Below are 16,820 nucleotides of genomic sequence, written 5' to 3' on the forward strand. Positions count from 1 at the left end.
AGCTACAAAAGGATCTTTCAAAACTGGGTGATTGGGCAACAAAATGGCAGATGAAATTCAGTGTTGATAAATGCAAAGTAATGCACACTGGGAAACATAATCCCAACTATACATATAAAATGATAGGGTCTAAATTGGCTGTTACCACTCAAGAAAGAGATCTTGGAGTCATTGTGGATAGTTCTCTGAAAACATCCACTCAATGTGCAGTGGCAGTCAAAAAAGCGAACAGAATGTTGGGAATCATTAAGAAAGGAATAGATAATAAGACAGAAAATATCATATTGCCTCTATATAAATCCATGGTATGCCCACATCTTGAATATTGCATGCAGATGTGGTCGCCCCATCTCAAAAAAGATATATTGGAATTGGAAAAGGTTCAGAAAAGGGCAATAAAAATGATGAGGGGTATGGAATGGCTGCCGTATGAGGAGAGATTAATAAGATTGGGACTTTGCAACTGGGAAAAGAGATGACTAAGGGGGATATGTTAAAGTTCTAACATCATGACTGATATGGAGAAAGTAAATAAGGAAGTGTTATTTATTCCTTCTCATAACACAAGAACTAGGGGTCACCAAATGAAATTAATAGGCAGCAGGTTTAAAACAAACAAAAGGAAGTATTTCTTCACACAATGCAGAGTCAACCTGTGGAACTCTTTGCCAGAGGATGTAGTGAAGGCCAAGACTATAACAGGGTTCAAAAAAGAACTAGATAAGTTCATGGAGGATAGGTCCATCAACGGCTATTAGCCAAAATGGACAGGGATGGTGTCTCCAGCCTCTGTTTGCCAGAAGCTGGGAATGGGTTTTGGGATGGATCACTTGGTGATTACTTGTTCTGCTCATTCCCTCTGGGGCACATAAATTAAAATAAATTAAATTTTAAATTAAATTAATGGAGATATCCTATCTCCTAGAACTGGAAGGGACCTTGAAAGGTCACCAAGTCCAGCCCCCTGCCTTCACTAGCAGGACCAAGTACTGATTTTGCCCCAAATCCCTAAGTGGCCCCCTCAAGGATTGAACTCATAACCCTGGGTTTAGCAGGCCAGTGCTCAAACCACTGGCCACTGTCAGAAGACAGGATACTGGGCAAGATGGACCTCTGGTCTGACCCAGTGTGGCCGTTTTTATGTGTCAGCTGGTACAGGATGTGTTGCACAGAAGTACAAGTACATTGAAGCTAATTGTGTGAAAATATTTATGGTGTACTGAATCAAATGAGAGCCATCTGCTCATTAAAAATCCTGCAGTCATCGACAGCATCCTAATAAGCTGTAACGCAGACTTATTGAACAAGTATTACTTACAGCACTCGCAGAGACTTGAGTCCATTAAATGCATGTGTTGGAATACACCGGAGTCTGTTGTAGCTCAGGATCCTAGGAGAATCAGAAAATGCAGAAATATGTTTCTTTGCTTATTTTGCTACTAATTTACTTAAGAAGCAGCATGGAAAGCCATCAGTTTACATAACAAGAGAGATACTCATTGTTTAATGCAACTGTTTTTTTTTGTACTGAACAACAAAACTGATGCCGGAACCACTGATTACTTACAGTGTTGATAGTTGAGTCATGTTGATGAAGGTGTAATTGGCCAATATGCTGATGCTGTTGTTGCTCAAGTCACTAAAGAAATACACACAGCAGATACATCATTCATACAAATGACTTTAAAAACAAGTCATTTTTAAATGTTAAAGTAGACTCAAGCAACAAAGTAAGCAATTTCAAAGCTAGCCATTATCAATTGCCATCATCTCTTATAATCAGCCTTGGAAGAATCCTACAGCAAGGCACATCAGACTATTTCTCTACAAGACTCTCAAGCATCTTCTAGGGCACATTTTCAGTGCATTGCAACATAGCAGTGGATGTAAAAGAAATTTCTGGGCAGAAATTGGACAGGCGAGGCATTCATAAGCACACAACGAATTTATCACATGGATCTGCAATTTGTCACATTGCTATCACCTCCACAGGTAGTGTGTACATATTTTGTATACACATACACATGCAACTACTGCAGAGTACTAGGATGAACAGAGTCTGATTGTTGGGATCTATTTTGAACCTACAGTTATGACAACTCCACTTCTTATACATCAAAAAAAGAAAAGGCTTTGTTAGGTGCCTTCATTTTTTCAGTGCTATAATATCATAAGCAATGGTTTAACCATAAGAAATTGATGTCTGCCTTTCAAGCCTACCAGTGTTGTACAGATAAATCTGCCACACCCAACTACAGTCACATAGTACATAATAGCTTTACGAACACTTAAAGGAAACAATTGCTGACATGATAGGCACTCAGAAAATGAGTGCCAAATGACAATTCCCCATATTCCACTCAAGACATGTGGAGGAAAGAATAATCTAATTTTGCTGGCATTAAAACCATGCATTTCTTACATCAGTGTCAGGTGTCTGAAGGTCAACAGCTCCTTTGGCACAGCTGTTAAATGGTTTCCTTCCAGATATCTGAAAAAGAGTCACATGTTGATGATTAGCCACACATATTAACATGAACTTTGGCCAGGTCAGGCTGTCCCCCTTGTATTTTTTTGAGAAATGCAGGATCTATTAGAACTTTAAAAGTAGTAACTAGGGGTGGAATCTTTGAATCATTACAGCTCTGAAACTATACTAACACGCTACTAGACTTTATTTGATTTGCAAATCCATAGTTTCCAGTCCAAAGCACCATAATAGCTTGCTGGTGGTTTTGCTCAGAAATATGAAGTGAGTATAGCAAGGACCATTGACCTGCAACTCAAATAAAAGCTCATTTAGCTCTTCATAGAAGACTCTTATAGAAGGAGAAAAAAAATCACACATGGTGTGCCCTTGGTATAAGGTTATATTTAATTAAAGTTTTTACAAGTAACTCCAAATGCTAATTGACCCCATTAGAACAATTTCTGCCCTCTGACTGCAAACAGCTTGTACAGACAGTGTTTAAATAAACCCTTGTCTGGGATGTCGCATTACTTGATATTTGTACATCAGAACCTCACATATTCCAATAGGGCCAATCCAAACATATGATTATTTTAGAAAAGTTTCATTGCAGTATCTCCTATCGGAGACTTCTTTTTTATTATTATTATTTTTACAATCTACAGTAATACAGGGGGCAAAAACACAAATCATGGTTGATTGTTTAACTCCCATTTGTACCCCCCAAAATCTCTCCTACATTCAGCAGGTATACTTAATACAATAGACTGTATTTCCAGGTTAGGTACGTACTGCAGCACCATTGAAAAAATGTATTTTTTTTTAAAGACAAAACTAACATTGTTCACAGGAATTCACTCTGCAGAGCAAGAAATCTTTAACACAGGAGGAATTTTATATGGCCAGGAGACTCTCTCAATATAAATATTATCTGTTTAACACCAAATACATGACAACTAGTTTTTAGCCCTGGAAGATTCTACCTATACCTGAGAACATGGTCAATCTTGGGCATGTAATTTTCCTTAACGTTCATGTACGCAGAAATCTCCACATGTCAAGATGTGAAGACTATTCCCTAAGATTAAGTTCTAAATGCACCAATCATTGAACAGGAGCTACATGTATACACACTATACATCCTGGAATATAATGTTCTCTTCCAAAGTTATGACCACTTACTCCTTAAACACATTTCATTATTATGAAATATATAAAGACTGTAATAGCTCTGGGGCAATTACAAGTGTCCTCATACCAGAGACACTCAAATCATCACTTAATTTGGGTCTGAAAAAAACTCATTATAACTGCTAAAATTTTGCCAGGATGTCCTCATTTAACAATGCTGATTACGAATCTCCATTGGAAAGCATCAGAAATTACATATTCAGTTATGTGGTTCACCTTTGCACACATGGATATGGTATATAGGTGCTTATCTACCCACACATGTGCAAATTCAATTTGCACAAAAACAAGCAGTAGCACATATGTAGCTGGGTAGAAAAGAATAGACCCTTTATGTTAATTTGTGACTTCTCATAAAAACTCTCAATTTTAAATACATTCCTATTTAATACTATCAGATCAAGGTAAGCCTGGTATGGTCCAAGTATTATAAAGCTAAGAAAATTCACGAGGAATTAATTAAGGAAGTATTACAAAATAGAGATATTAGGAATGGTGGTTAAGGATTTGAAAGTGCTTCAAATAGCTACCAGATCGCAATAGTATATAGTCTCATTTCAAATAGGAAACAGTACATTTCATTTCATGTTGTTAACTGGGCTGTCAAGATCTATGGAGGGTCCACTCACTCTAGTGTTGGACCCTGTGTATCCATATTTAAGATCTGGAGAGCTTGCTCCTGCACTCCTTACTCAAATAACCTCACTGAGATGAAGAATGTAGAATCAGGCCCTTGAAAGCCAAAACTGCTCTTTTAAACTAACTCTGTGGAAGTGGAGCAGGAAAATGGCTCTACATCCTAAAGGTATTTCAGGCAGAAAGTGTAACATGGCTTCCCAGCATGTGTCTACACCTTCTCACTGCTGGGACTCTAGTATGGAAGACCTGTGGCAAGTGGGAATGGTTCAGATTAGGAGATGCTTTTTGTATTTGTAAGAAAAACTATCATGAGATTAAGACATAATTAAAAAAAGAACACTGAGCCAGATCATAGCCCCTACTCCTACAAAGAGGGGATGGACCTTCTGCACTGAAGAGGGGGCTTTACTGTTTCTCTGGCACCCTCTTCTTGCACCCCAGGAAGTTGTGGAGGGTGCCCCAAGGTCATGGGGCTGCAAGGAGGTTGTGATAGGTCAGACTGGGGTGCATACATTGTCCTCATTTTGGCTCTGGAGAAATTAATCAAAAATAATATAGCTCTAGTTCTTTCTGCTTTCATCCCAATGTTTTGGGGACAGCTGTGGCCAGTGGAAGGCAATGGTAGAGAAATTCCAATGGAAATGTACTTCCAGTAGGGTGACCAGATGTCCTGATTTTATAGGGACAGTCCCGATATTTGGGGCTTTGTCTTATATAGGTGCCAATTACCCCCCCATCCTGATTTTTCACCCTTGCTATCTGGTCACCCTAACTTCCAGTGGGGAAAGGCCAGTACAGAACTGTAGGACTTAACTTGACTTTGGCCTATGTGACTCCACAGGCATCTGCCAGTTTTCCACGAAACTCCAGTGGCCTTTTCTACAGGGGAAATAAATCCAGTTTCCTCATATACGGGGGGGGGGGGGGGGGGGAGAAAGGCTCTGCTTCAGTCAATGCATGCAAAGATTTCATCCCTCTGAGGCCCCTTTTGGTGTATTTCTCCATAGACAGACCTAGGTTATTGCAATCAATATGATGTCCTTCAAAGGGTTATCAAGTATCACCAGGGAGTATGTACACCCACACACAGTAGAGTATATAACACAATGATCTTAGAATCTGTGCCACACACAATTTTTATTTTCTTTGGTAACAAACCTATTTGGTCTGCATTTATAACAGTAAACAACAATAATTACAGAGACTAACATGTTATAGGTTCTGTCTCCATGTAGGCTGCTACAACGCCAAATAATTTTGTGCAAGCTATTTGGTCTAAAAGACTCTTGCTGCAAGTTGAGTTTTTGTCTGAATTATTTAAAAGTAAATAGGAGTATACAGAAAAGCTACTGCCATTTATTACAGAATATATTATTTATATCAACTCGTGTTTTATTTTCTCTCTTCTATTTCAGAGTAATGCCCTCCCCCATTTTCTGTTGTCTCAACTCTGCCTTCTAAACTAAACAAACCCTGGGAAGAATTTCTCGTACGATATTAGATACTGGAGCTTAATAATAAATTGAAAAAATCCTCAGCTATCAAATGAATAGAATACAGTGATGAAACCTTCAGAATACATTTTTGGAGCATTTTCCAATTCATTTTGACATGAAATAGATGTCAATTTAAACAGCTTTTTTTGCTAGAAAAGGTCTTTCCCCCCTTTTTTCTTGGTATCTGGTGGGTGTTTAGCAATTGAACACTGAAAGGTGTATGTTGTACTCTAATTCTTCAATATTCTGACTGAGACAGAGACAAACCTTTGGGTCTCTGGAGCTGGACTGCTACAGCATATCTTCTTTGCAGAGCATATTCAGCTACAATAGTCTCAACAATTTCCCGGTTGTCTTAGGGTATTAGCACAAAGGGTAATATTTATACCAATGGAACACTTTGTGAATAGAACACAACAGCTTCCTAATAATTTTACTCTGAAAAACTAATGATTATATCATTATCATGCACAGCAATTATTAGGGGTGCACAAAACTTTGCTATTTAACTTTCTGCCATATTATACAAACAATGGTGACAAATTCTAGAAAAAGAATTTTCAAAGCCCATTTAAATTGAGTTAATTTGAAACAACCACAGCTTTTCAGAATATAATGATATAATGGGAGACATGTTAATTTGAGTTGCTGCATTTGAAAAAGCACCACCATTTACACAGGACCAAACTTGATTGGATTCCACATCATACCTCATGGTGGAACTTTATTCTCGTGACATTTACACAGAGCTAATCTAATATAGTAGCTAAGGCCCAAATTCGAAGTAATACACTTAAACCTAAGCCTAAATAATTCAGTGAATTCAGCATACATTGAACAATAATGTCTTTCCTTAGTGGCTATCCAGCATTTAAGAGGAGAACCTGTTTCTAGCTAAAGCAGCCTGGCTTGTAGCTTGGGTAGTAAAAGCTTTTGGAGACAGAGGACATCATAATATCGCATTAATAGAAAAACTTACAATCAAAATAATACAGAGAAGAGATTTTGTTTTCATTTCTTTCTTAGCCAAAGAAGCAAAAGACAGAATGAATTCATTCACTTGACCTTTAGTAGGCAAAGAAACTATGGTATGAACCAAAAAAATGTACTTTTAAATTTATCTCCCATATTAAATTATCCACAGATTAGGTTAATAGATTCCAAGGCCAGAAGGGACCACTTTGATCGTCTAGTGTGAGCTTCTGTATAGCACAGGCCATAGAACTTCCCCAAAATAATTCCTAGAGCAGCTCCTTTAGAAAACCATCCAACCTTGATTTAAAAATTGCCAGGGATGGAGAATCCAACATGACTGTTGGTAAATTGTTCCAATGCTTAATTACTCACTGTTAAAATTTTACATTTTGTTTCCCATCTGAATTTGTCTGGCTTCAACTTCTAGAGACTGGTAATACTTTTCTCTGTTAGACTGAAGAGACTATTATTAAATATTTGTTCCCCATGTAGATTCTTATAGACTGATCAAGTCACCCCTTAGCCTTCTCTTTGTTAAACTAAATAGACTGAACTCCCTGAGTCTAACATTAAAAGGCAGGCTTTCTAATCCTTTAATCATTCTCAAAGCTCTTCTCTGAGTCATCTCCAATTTTCAACCTGAGTGTACATCAGCTGCCTTAATGTAGGAGAACTGTCTGGAGGCCAAAATAATATCTTTCGATTCCTAATGCTTTTAGATGTTGTAGCTCTGTAGTTTTAGATTTAAATATTTGGGCCCAATTCATCCCCACTTTAATTTCATTGAGTACAGCATCATACCATTGATGGAGCTGGTCCAATAGGTACACTTTAAATTCCTATTAAGTTTTATCCATCATTCTTATAATAAATTAATATCTGCCATGTCTCTGATGCAAAATAAAAAGTAAAGTGCAATCAGATATAAGCCATCTGAAAAGGTTTTTCCAACCCTGCAGTTCCTAATACAGATCTGTCAAGTAAGGATTTAGGCCCAGATCCTCAAAGGTATTTAGGTTCCTAACTCCCACTGAGTTCAATAGGAGTCAGGCACCTAAATAACTTTGAAGATCTTGGTCTTAGGAACTCTAAGAAGGTGCCAATTTACCTTCATTTTGTGAGTACCTGTTTTATAAAATGTATGGATAGTTAAGCATTCGTACAGCAACTTCATCCTGTAATCTCAAAGAGCATTACAAACAGGTTAGGGCAGGGGTCGGCAAGTTTCAGAAGTGGTGTGCCAAGTCTTCATTTATTCACTCTAATTTATGGTTTCACGTGCCAGTAATACATTTTAACGTTTTTAGAAGGTCTCTTTCTATAAGTCTATAATATATAACTAAACTATTGTTGTATGTAAAGTAAATAATGTTTTTAAAATGTTTAAGAAGCTTCATTTAAAATTAAATTAAAATGCAGAGCCCCCCAGACCGCTGGCCAAGACCCAGGCAGTGTGAGTGCCACTGAAAATCAGCGCGCGTGCCGCCTTCAGCACGCGTGCCATAGGTTGCCTACCCCTGGGTTAGGACATATTGAGTTAGGTGCTGTACACACATACTGTAAGAGAAATTTATCCCCCTGAATCTTACAAACTATATAAACAAAATCTACTCCCAGACAAAGGGATAGGAGAGAAGTGTTGCTATTTTACAGAGGGGAAATTTAGGGACAGAGAGTAAGAGACTGGACCCAGGCCACACAGGAACTCTATGGCAGAGCCAGGAATTGAACCCTGATTGCCTGAGGCCCACTGCAGTGTGTAAACTACAAGGCCATCCTCTCAAAAATTACATAGGGAAATTTCAATCTTCTTTCCTAGCAGAAAGGACAAGCCCAGAATCACACAGCAAATGAGAGAGAACAAGGAGGGACTAAACTATTGACTTCCAGACCTATGCTCTAACCACTACAACATACACTACCTCATAATGACTTCACCAAAGGAGATGAAATGGCTCAGGATTTTGGTAATGCTATATAGAAACTTACCCCTCTAGGTTGCTCTTGTGAATCGAGGTGGGTCAGTAACAAAGTTGTTATTATCAAATGTGTATTAGAGCCTCAGAAAAAGGAGATTAAAGTTCTCATAAATAACTCCCCACTATGGAGCAATAAAAGTTGCTCAGCTCCTTTTTGGTAATCTTAGCGAGATCAAAGACTGAATGCCTCTTCCCCTAAGGATGGCCCTTCTCCCGCTCATGGTTGTGGCACATGGGCATGCCTTGAAGTGCTGCTGCATGCACTCTGCTTGCTTTGAAAACAGAGAGGGCACCTCAGACTCCAGGAATTCCCCCCAGCACCTTTCACAGGCACTAACTTTACAATAAATAAATAAATAAATAAATAAAAATGATGCATTTAAAATGACAGCTGCTCCTTTTCTAACTTGTCAATTTTTTATACCGGTGAACACTTGGATTTGAGGTGATACCACTACCACAAGGTGCCAAAGTGTCATGTAATGCTTTGAATCTCTTGTAATTTTTTGTATGATAGAATGCCTGCTCGGCCACAAAGGCAAGTCCACAGGAGCATTCTGTGCTAAGAGAGGAAGGCAAAAGGAAAATACAGTTCTCAGACAGTAACTAAAGATGCACAAGGGAAGGACAGGAAAAACTATTGTAATTTGGGGATTTTTTAAAAAAAAAACATTTAAGATAAAAACTAGGAGTTGCTTGGCAATGCTACATCTAAGTTCTAAAATTAAGTTAGGGTCAAAACATTTTTGATGAGATGTTCAGAACATTGTTTGAAATCAAGGCAACTATCTTTTACCAAAAAAGATAGTCTGGCAGAAAGTGAGGGAGTGAAGTATGAAATGTATCAAGAAATTTCAGATTTCAATGACTTGAAGAGGTCTGGGGTTTCAGTTCACGTCACCAAGAAGACTGGGGCATTTGCAAAATTTGGATTCAGATCTAGGTTTAGGCTTGAATTTTGAACTCTCTGAAGTATGAGCAGGGTTTTAGCTTGGGCTCATCTCTACCAAAATTGCTATTTAAAAATGACATGTAGAAAATATGGTTTTGTTTAAAAGACAGTAACGAGGGCTCCAAAGCTAATTTTCTCTATCATGCTCTGTTAGTGTTGAAATCAGCTTTCTGAAGACTGTAAGACCTTAATACTCACTCAAAAGGCCATTTTATAACTATTGATCTATTTCCTTTTTTTAAATTGTCAGATTTGAAATACGGATTTAAATTCTCTATTTTGGCTATAGCTAAAAATACCCTTTTATAGAATAATTTGAACTCTCTCAATTTGAAAGAGCTTTCCATTTACAGTATATTAAGCAGACTGCAAAATCTTTCCTGACTGATGCAGCCCCAAGGCCAAGTCTGCCTAAGCTTTCAGCTAAATTGTTTCTCTCCTTTTATTAAAAAAGAAAATTCACTTAATTGCGTGTTAACTTTTAGTGCACAAATAGTGCTGACTGCCAGGAAAGGACAGATATTTGCATCCACAAACAGATATTTCTATCAGCTATTCCACTACAGGGTTATCACATTGATTAGCAGAAATGATGCAGATGGTAATATAGCAGCACTGGGAAATGGCACACAGCATGCTAGTAAAGTCTATATTCATCTCAGCTGACTCCTTAGAGTAAATTTGCTGTATCTACTTGATTGAAACAAGTTGAATGTACAGTACTCAAAAGTAATGTTAATGCTGAATGCACAGTACTATACTGAAAACTGCTGCTGCTACTTACTCTAGGCCACTATTACAAATTGGGTGTTATCCCAGTCTCACTGGTTAAAGTAGAGCAAAACAGGATGGAGAGCTCACCTATTTTGGTGATGGTCATTGTATGCCTTGATGTACAGCAAGCATGTGGGAGAACATTGTTTAACTTGTGGTGACAGGTAACAGCACAAGAAGACACTGGGGACAGGAGGAGGAAAAATATTTTCTAAGAGTTCATCTCTCCAAAAGGGCTCATAGTCAGCCAAGCAAAAGTGAGTTTGTGTGTGTGCATAGAGCACGTGGAGCTGTGTCAGGACTTACTCCTTGAGCTCCATACCCCTGTTCCTGTCATGTTTATATGACTGACCAGGACAGAGAATGGACTATTAAAAAATAAATCAAACTGGAAAGCCTGGGCAGGATGCAAGGGACCAGTCCTTGGAAAACTGAAATATCCAATGCAATTTCCAACATGGTAGATGAAGACACTTCAAAAAGATTCTTAGCAAAATTATGTATTTGTGTTTTCCCCGAACAGTAGGGTTTCCATTAGAGTATGATAGTGATGGGTTACCTGTCATTTATTAGGATCAGCTGCATTTCCAATTTGTGTCCAGGATGCCTAAAAGATAGGTACAATTGATGTGGCAAGGCAACCTTCACAGTATCTAGATGCCTTTGATCTCACTGACCCTTGTCAGTCTGAGTATAAGTAGGGAGAGGCTGAGTGACAGGGCATGAGGGAGGGGGCTAATGGGCACTGCTGAAAGAGACCAGAGAGGGAGAATTGAGCAACAGAGAGGTCAGAGAGAGCAATGCTTGGTGAAGACTAAGTCAATTTAATGGCCCTTTTAGCGAGTGAGAGTTGAACCAGATCTGCAGGTAGAACAGAGAGGTGAGGGTGGGGAAATGTACAGCTAAGGGGTTGGATGGGTCATCAACATGGAAGCTGAAGTTGCCAAAGAAGAGAATGGGAGATTGTGAGGAAAGGAAGAGAGAGTGAGAGACAGGAATACATTAAACATTTTGTATATATGCATAGCAATACAAATAAAAAAAGGCACTAAAAGAGTTGATGTACATGTAGGTTTTCATACCACCCCATCACTGTTCTATCCAAGTGCTTAGGGTCACCATAGTATTATGAGTCCAGAGACAACATGATTGATGTATATTTAATCTAAAACTAGACTTTGCTCATTATAATAACATAAGTAACTCCAATGTTTTCTCCTCGATGCAAAACCTTGCTATTTCCCATAGACCTAATAACAGCAGCTGGATACTGTCAGGCCTTTATTAGATACAGCCAGGCCTTTATTAGAGATTACTGCTCCTTTAAAAAAAAAAGAAATAAAACTCAAGTACTGGGGTAATGTATGGAAAGCATGCTTGGGAAAGTTGCTTCAGACAAAAAAAACAACTTTTCTAAGGCATTGATGTGGAGGGAAGTTAGGTTGTATACTGGATCAGTATGCTACTCTTTTACTTCTGCCAGCAGGACTAGATATCTGAGTAAACTCAAAAGACAAGTCTTCCCTTCAGAACTGTGCATAGAGCAAAGGAAGCAGGTAGGTGTCATTTGGCAGCATGGCTCCAAATGTCAAGGAATAGCTCCAAATGTCAAGGAAAGAATGGGCTTTCAGGTATTGTCTTCCATTTTATACTCCCCCCAAATCTGTCCATGTGCTGTATGGCCGTAGGCCCAAGCTGTGATCCCATAATAGTCCTACCGTCCCTTTCAGGGGAAATCCTTTCACTCCTTCCCCAGTTAATCATTTGTCAAAAACTTGGAGTTGATAAGACTTGTGGTGTTGCACATGCCTCATGGGAACTTCTGAAGATTTGACCCTACCTGTATAATTCCAGATTTCTGCACATCACAGAACCAGGCCATTTACTGGGATGTAATATGACTGGCAATCTCTACATTTAGAGACACTGGAGTAGCAGGATGGAAGTGTGTTGGCAAAGCAGTATGGGAAAAACTTGTACAGCACCTGTCTGCACTATGCCTAGCTCTGGATAGTTCTATTAACCCCTGGTTTTGAGACTTCAATTAATGTACAAATACAAAGCAGACCTTCTAGAATGTATTTCATATGTAAAAAGGATAAAAGCAATAACGTTATAAGTAATTGCTTCACTGTGGAGACTTGATGCAAGTTGCCCTTCTTTAAAGTTGACATCAAGAGCACCGAGACACAGTTTCTATGTTCAACATGCTTATGAGTCTCTATAGTCAATCCAGAATGGAAATGCAGGAGGAAAATTGGAGAGGCAGAGCCTAGGTTTCCAGCCTGCCATCATTGTAATAACACTAGTGCTGATGCTCCACTTAGGCTTTTGCGCTGAAGTAGGATATGATGAAATTCTACCCACTGCAGAATGAAATTCTCTGTCCCCTTGTAAGAGGTATATTCATTTCAGCACTTTGTTATTTAGTACCTGTTGCAGTTAGAAATTTCCTGTTGTAGAGGTATTTTGGAGTTTTATATGCAACACTAATTTACTGGCTTGGTAAGCTGTATGGCCGTGTTCTTTTATTAAAATGTGATGTATAAAGTATGTTACATTTTAATAAAAAGCATTTCAGCTGACAGCTTGTTGCCATTCTAACATGGAAAATTGAAGTTTATAAATGCAAGACTCCACAGCATTCATCAAAATTCCACTAAAATATTCCCCTTCGTTACTTGGAGCACCACATCAGACCCCTCCCAGAGAAAGAGCCATGAATCATCAGGAAAATAAATGCTAAATCCTTGCCCCAGCCATCACCAAGGGCTTTGTCCACAGTGACACAACTACTATTCTAATGCATGGTGTGAGGGGCAGGATACAGCCACCCAGCATGAGGGGAGCCATTGCTCTTCAGGGCTCACAGCAAACCAGCGTGCAGTATGTCTGAGAATGGAGGCAGGCTGGGGGAGAAACTAGTCATTTCTCCCTTGTGGGAGGTCAGCACCTGCTGAAATGGTAGGCAAGTAATCAGTCTTTTGGAGAGTGCTGGAGTATGAGTGGCTACAGTGGTAGCCATGGAGAGGCCACTGCCACTCTGGCTGGGGAGGTCAAGGATTCCCTTCTCACACAGACCATTGTGGATCTTTTGTATATATAGACTAGCTACTCAAAAGCCATGCAGTTTGAAGATTGGATCTTGAACCTGTCACAGGAAGTGGTTACTTAAATAATTGGCACCACTTGCCAAAGAATAATTGCTCACTAGCAGTATAGAGCATAGAATTATAGAATATTAGGGTTGGAAGAGACCTCAGGAGGTCATCTAGTCCAATCCCCTGCTCAAAGCAGGACCAACACCAACTAAATTATCCCAGCCAGGGCTTCGTCAAGCCGGGTCTTAAAAACCTCTAAGGATGGAGATTCTACCACCTCCCTAGGTAACCCATTCCAGTGCTTCACCACCCTCCTAGTGAAATAGTGTTTCCTAATATCCAACCTAGACCCCCACACATTGCAACTTGAGACCATTGCTCCTTGTTCTGTCATCTGCCACCATTGAGAACAGCCAAGCTCCATCCTCTTTGGAATCCTCCTTCAGGTAGTTGAAGGCTGCTATCAAATCCCTCCCCCTCCCCGCTCTTCTCTTCTGTAGACTAAATAACCCCAGTTCCCTCAGCTTCTCCCCATAAGTCATGTGCCCCAGTCCCCTAATCATTTTCGTTGTCCTCCGCTGGACTCTCTCCAATTTGTCCACATCCCTTCTGTAGTGGGGGGACCAAAACTGGACACAGTACTCCAGGTGTGGCCTCACCAGTGCCGAATAGAGGGGAATAATCACTTCTCTCGATTTGCTGGCAGCCCAACAGGTAACAAGGGCACACTGCTAACTCATATCCAGCTTCTCGTCCCAGGTCCTTTTCTGCAGAACTGCTGCTTAGCCAGTCGGTCCCCAGCCTGTAACGGTGCATGGGATTCTTCCTTCCTAAGCGCGGGACTCTGCACTTGTCCTTGTTGAACCTCATCAGATTTCTTTTGGCCCAATCCTCCAATTTGTCTAGGTCACTCTGGACCCTATCCTTACCCTCCAGCATATCTACCTCTCCCCCCAGCTTAGTGTCATCTGCGAATTTGCTGAGGGTGCAGTTCATCTCATCATCCAGATCATTAATAGCATCTTTAAGGACTCAGGATGTATCCTGTGATGTGCTGAATATAGACCAGCGAATGGCTCTGATACATGCTTATGTCACATAGCAATGCTTTGATGAGAGGTAAAAACATCACCTTCAAGGGTTAACTCTAAAATCTAGTTTTCCTGCAAGTTACTGAAATCTGCTGGAGACTCTCCTGGGTTCCAGTTCTTTCTTCCAAATCTACTATCTTGCTATAGAAACAGAGACTGGAAGACATTTGTTTCATAGTCCTATTAAACCTGCTGGGGTGCTCCTGTTTCTGCCAGAGCAGGTATTGAATACGTGGTGGTTTAAATCAGTAGTTGATGCTATTAGAGAAATACAGACAGTTTAGAAATGTCTGAGCTATGGAAGTCAAAACTTAGTAGTTTAAAAAATCTGTTAAACTTTAACTGTCCTCAATATATAGCAGGGACATGGTGGGAGGCACAGAAGAATCTATGATTGCTAATAGAAAACGAAAATCTTCAGGTAGCTTTTATCCCTGAAATACAGTTTTAAAAAGCTTTTAAATCTAAAACTTTTGGAATTCTGACAGATAAGTAGGTCCTAGATGATACAAGGCTTTCTAGAACATAACCAACATCTGGACGTGGACCTGGAAGCAAAGAGGAAACTTGTGAGCTTGATTATATTCTTTTCATTTCAGACCTGTCATGCTTTGAATCAAAAGATCACACACCTTTTGCTTCAGAATTGGTGTCAAGGGAAATTTGCCTGGCTTTGTTTTTAGTGACAAACTGGAAGCTCAGCCCAGGTTGGCTGAAAGAATCAGCAAGTGGCAAAATCAGCTGAGACTGATTCAGGGTTTTACTTCCAAAGCACGCAAAAAGAGGTATGGTTTGGAGTTAGTTCCATTGCTAAGTTTTTGGATTTAAAACACAAAGCCAAACTAGAACGTTGCAAATTCAAGTAGATTAGACTGTTCAGTTCCATGCAGCTGTACTTGTAATATCACAGATTGCTACTTTCATTTGGAAACAATGACTAAAGAATATAGCAAACTGCAGGAATTTGTGATATTACTGTCACAATAGGAATGAAGTTAACTCATGTCACTGGTGTATAGCGTATAAAATATTATTACACTCATAAGAATCCTGACCATAAAAACATCAGTGTTGCACAGTTATATGGAACTGAAGTAATACCTGTAATTCCCCATTGACTACAAATCATGCCTGAGGGAAGTTGTGGAGCTCCAGCATGATGAGGGCAGAATCTAGTCTGCAGAAGCTTTACTATTGGTGATGACACATTAGAAGGATAAGAATGGACTTGACTTTCAGATGAAACCATATTATTACCACCATGAACTGAGCAAATTTGACCAGAAATCATTGAAACACGTTAAACGTGTACTCTTTCACTTCTCCAATTAGAGTAACTTTTCAGAGCAGAATTATACTTCATTCAGCAAAAATTTTCTTTAATAACTAAAAAACAATCTTGAGCATTTTAAGTAGTAATTGGTTTTTCCAGTAGTGTGTGCATCTATGCAAAACACCCTGGAGCTATATTTTACAGCAGACATCACACGACACACACTCACTATGGATTTCTCTACACTGGCACTCTCACAAAAGTTAAGATTATTCAAGTAAAGCTGTGAAGTTAATGTGCATAATTAAAGTGCATTAAACCTTTGTGTGGACATTCTGTTTCAGAAGTAACGTGGCCGCAGTTTGCTGTTGCTTAATCCTCCCCAAAAGACATCTATGGAAGGTGCCACATAGTGTTTGAGAAAAAAGTCTACACAAATACAGTATGTGCAGCAGCAGTGCAAAATTCCCTCCACTGAACAGGAGGAGATAACCTGAAGAGTGAAACTGTAATGCCTGTTATATTCCTGGTCTCTCTTGTGTCTACCAATAATAGTGCTAATTAGCATAAATCAGATATGGTTCAGTAGGAAATGGACTGACTAACTTCATATACTCTCATCATACAGTAACCAACTACTTTCATATATAAACAGTCATTAGCTGGTAACAACTTCCAGTAACTACGCAGCTGGGCTAGATTTCAATGTGTGAACTAGAGGTGAAAAGCTTTATATTCCTACTACCAACCCTTCAAGCCATTCAGTTCCTCCAGTATTACGTTTTCTTTCCATGGACAGAACCAAAAAACAATGTAAATTCATAGCAAATGAAGAAAGCTAGAATGGCTCCCTCAACTCATGCACATTCACTTTACAAT

General features: G+C 39.3%; 1 protein-coding gene across 2 annotated transcripts in view; it reads right to left on the minus strand.

Moving 5' to 3' along the window:
• The window catches only part of SLIT3 (slit guidance ligand 3), a 780,962-nt gene that overhangs the window by 140,563 nt on the left and 623,579 nt on the right, over window positions 1-16,820 (minus strand). For both annotated transcript variants that reach the window (XM_034778698.1, XM_034778699.1), the window contains 3 exons: window positions 2,423-2,491; window positions 1,568-1,639; window positions 1,319-1,390 (listed from right to left, as the gene is read on the minus strand). In XM_034778698.1, coding sequence (XP_034634589.1) covers window positions 1,319-1,390; window positions 1,568-1,639; window positions 2,423-2,491 — 213 coding nt within the window. The remainder of the gene's footprint in view (window positions 1-1,318; window positions 1,391-1,567; window positions 1,640-2,422; window positions 2,492-16,820) is intronic.

This window comes from Trachemys scripta, chromosome 8 (assembly GCF_013100865.1).
Source record: "Trachemys scripta elegans isolate TJP31775 chromosome 8, CAS_Tse_1.0, whole genome shotgun sequence".
Lineage (NCBI taxonomy): Eukaryota > Metazoa > Chordata > Testudines > Emydidae > Trachemys > Trachemys scripta.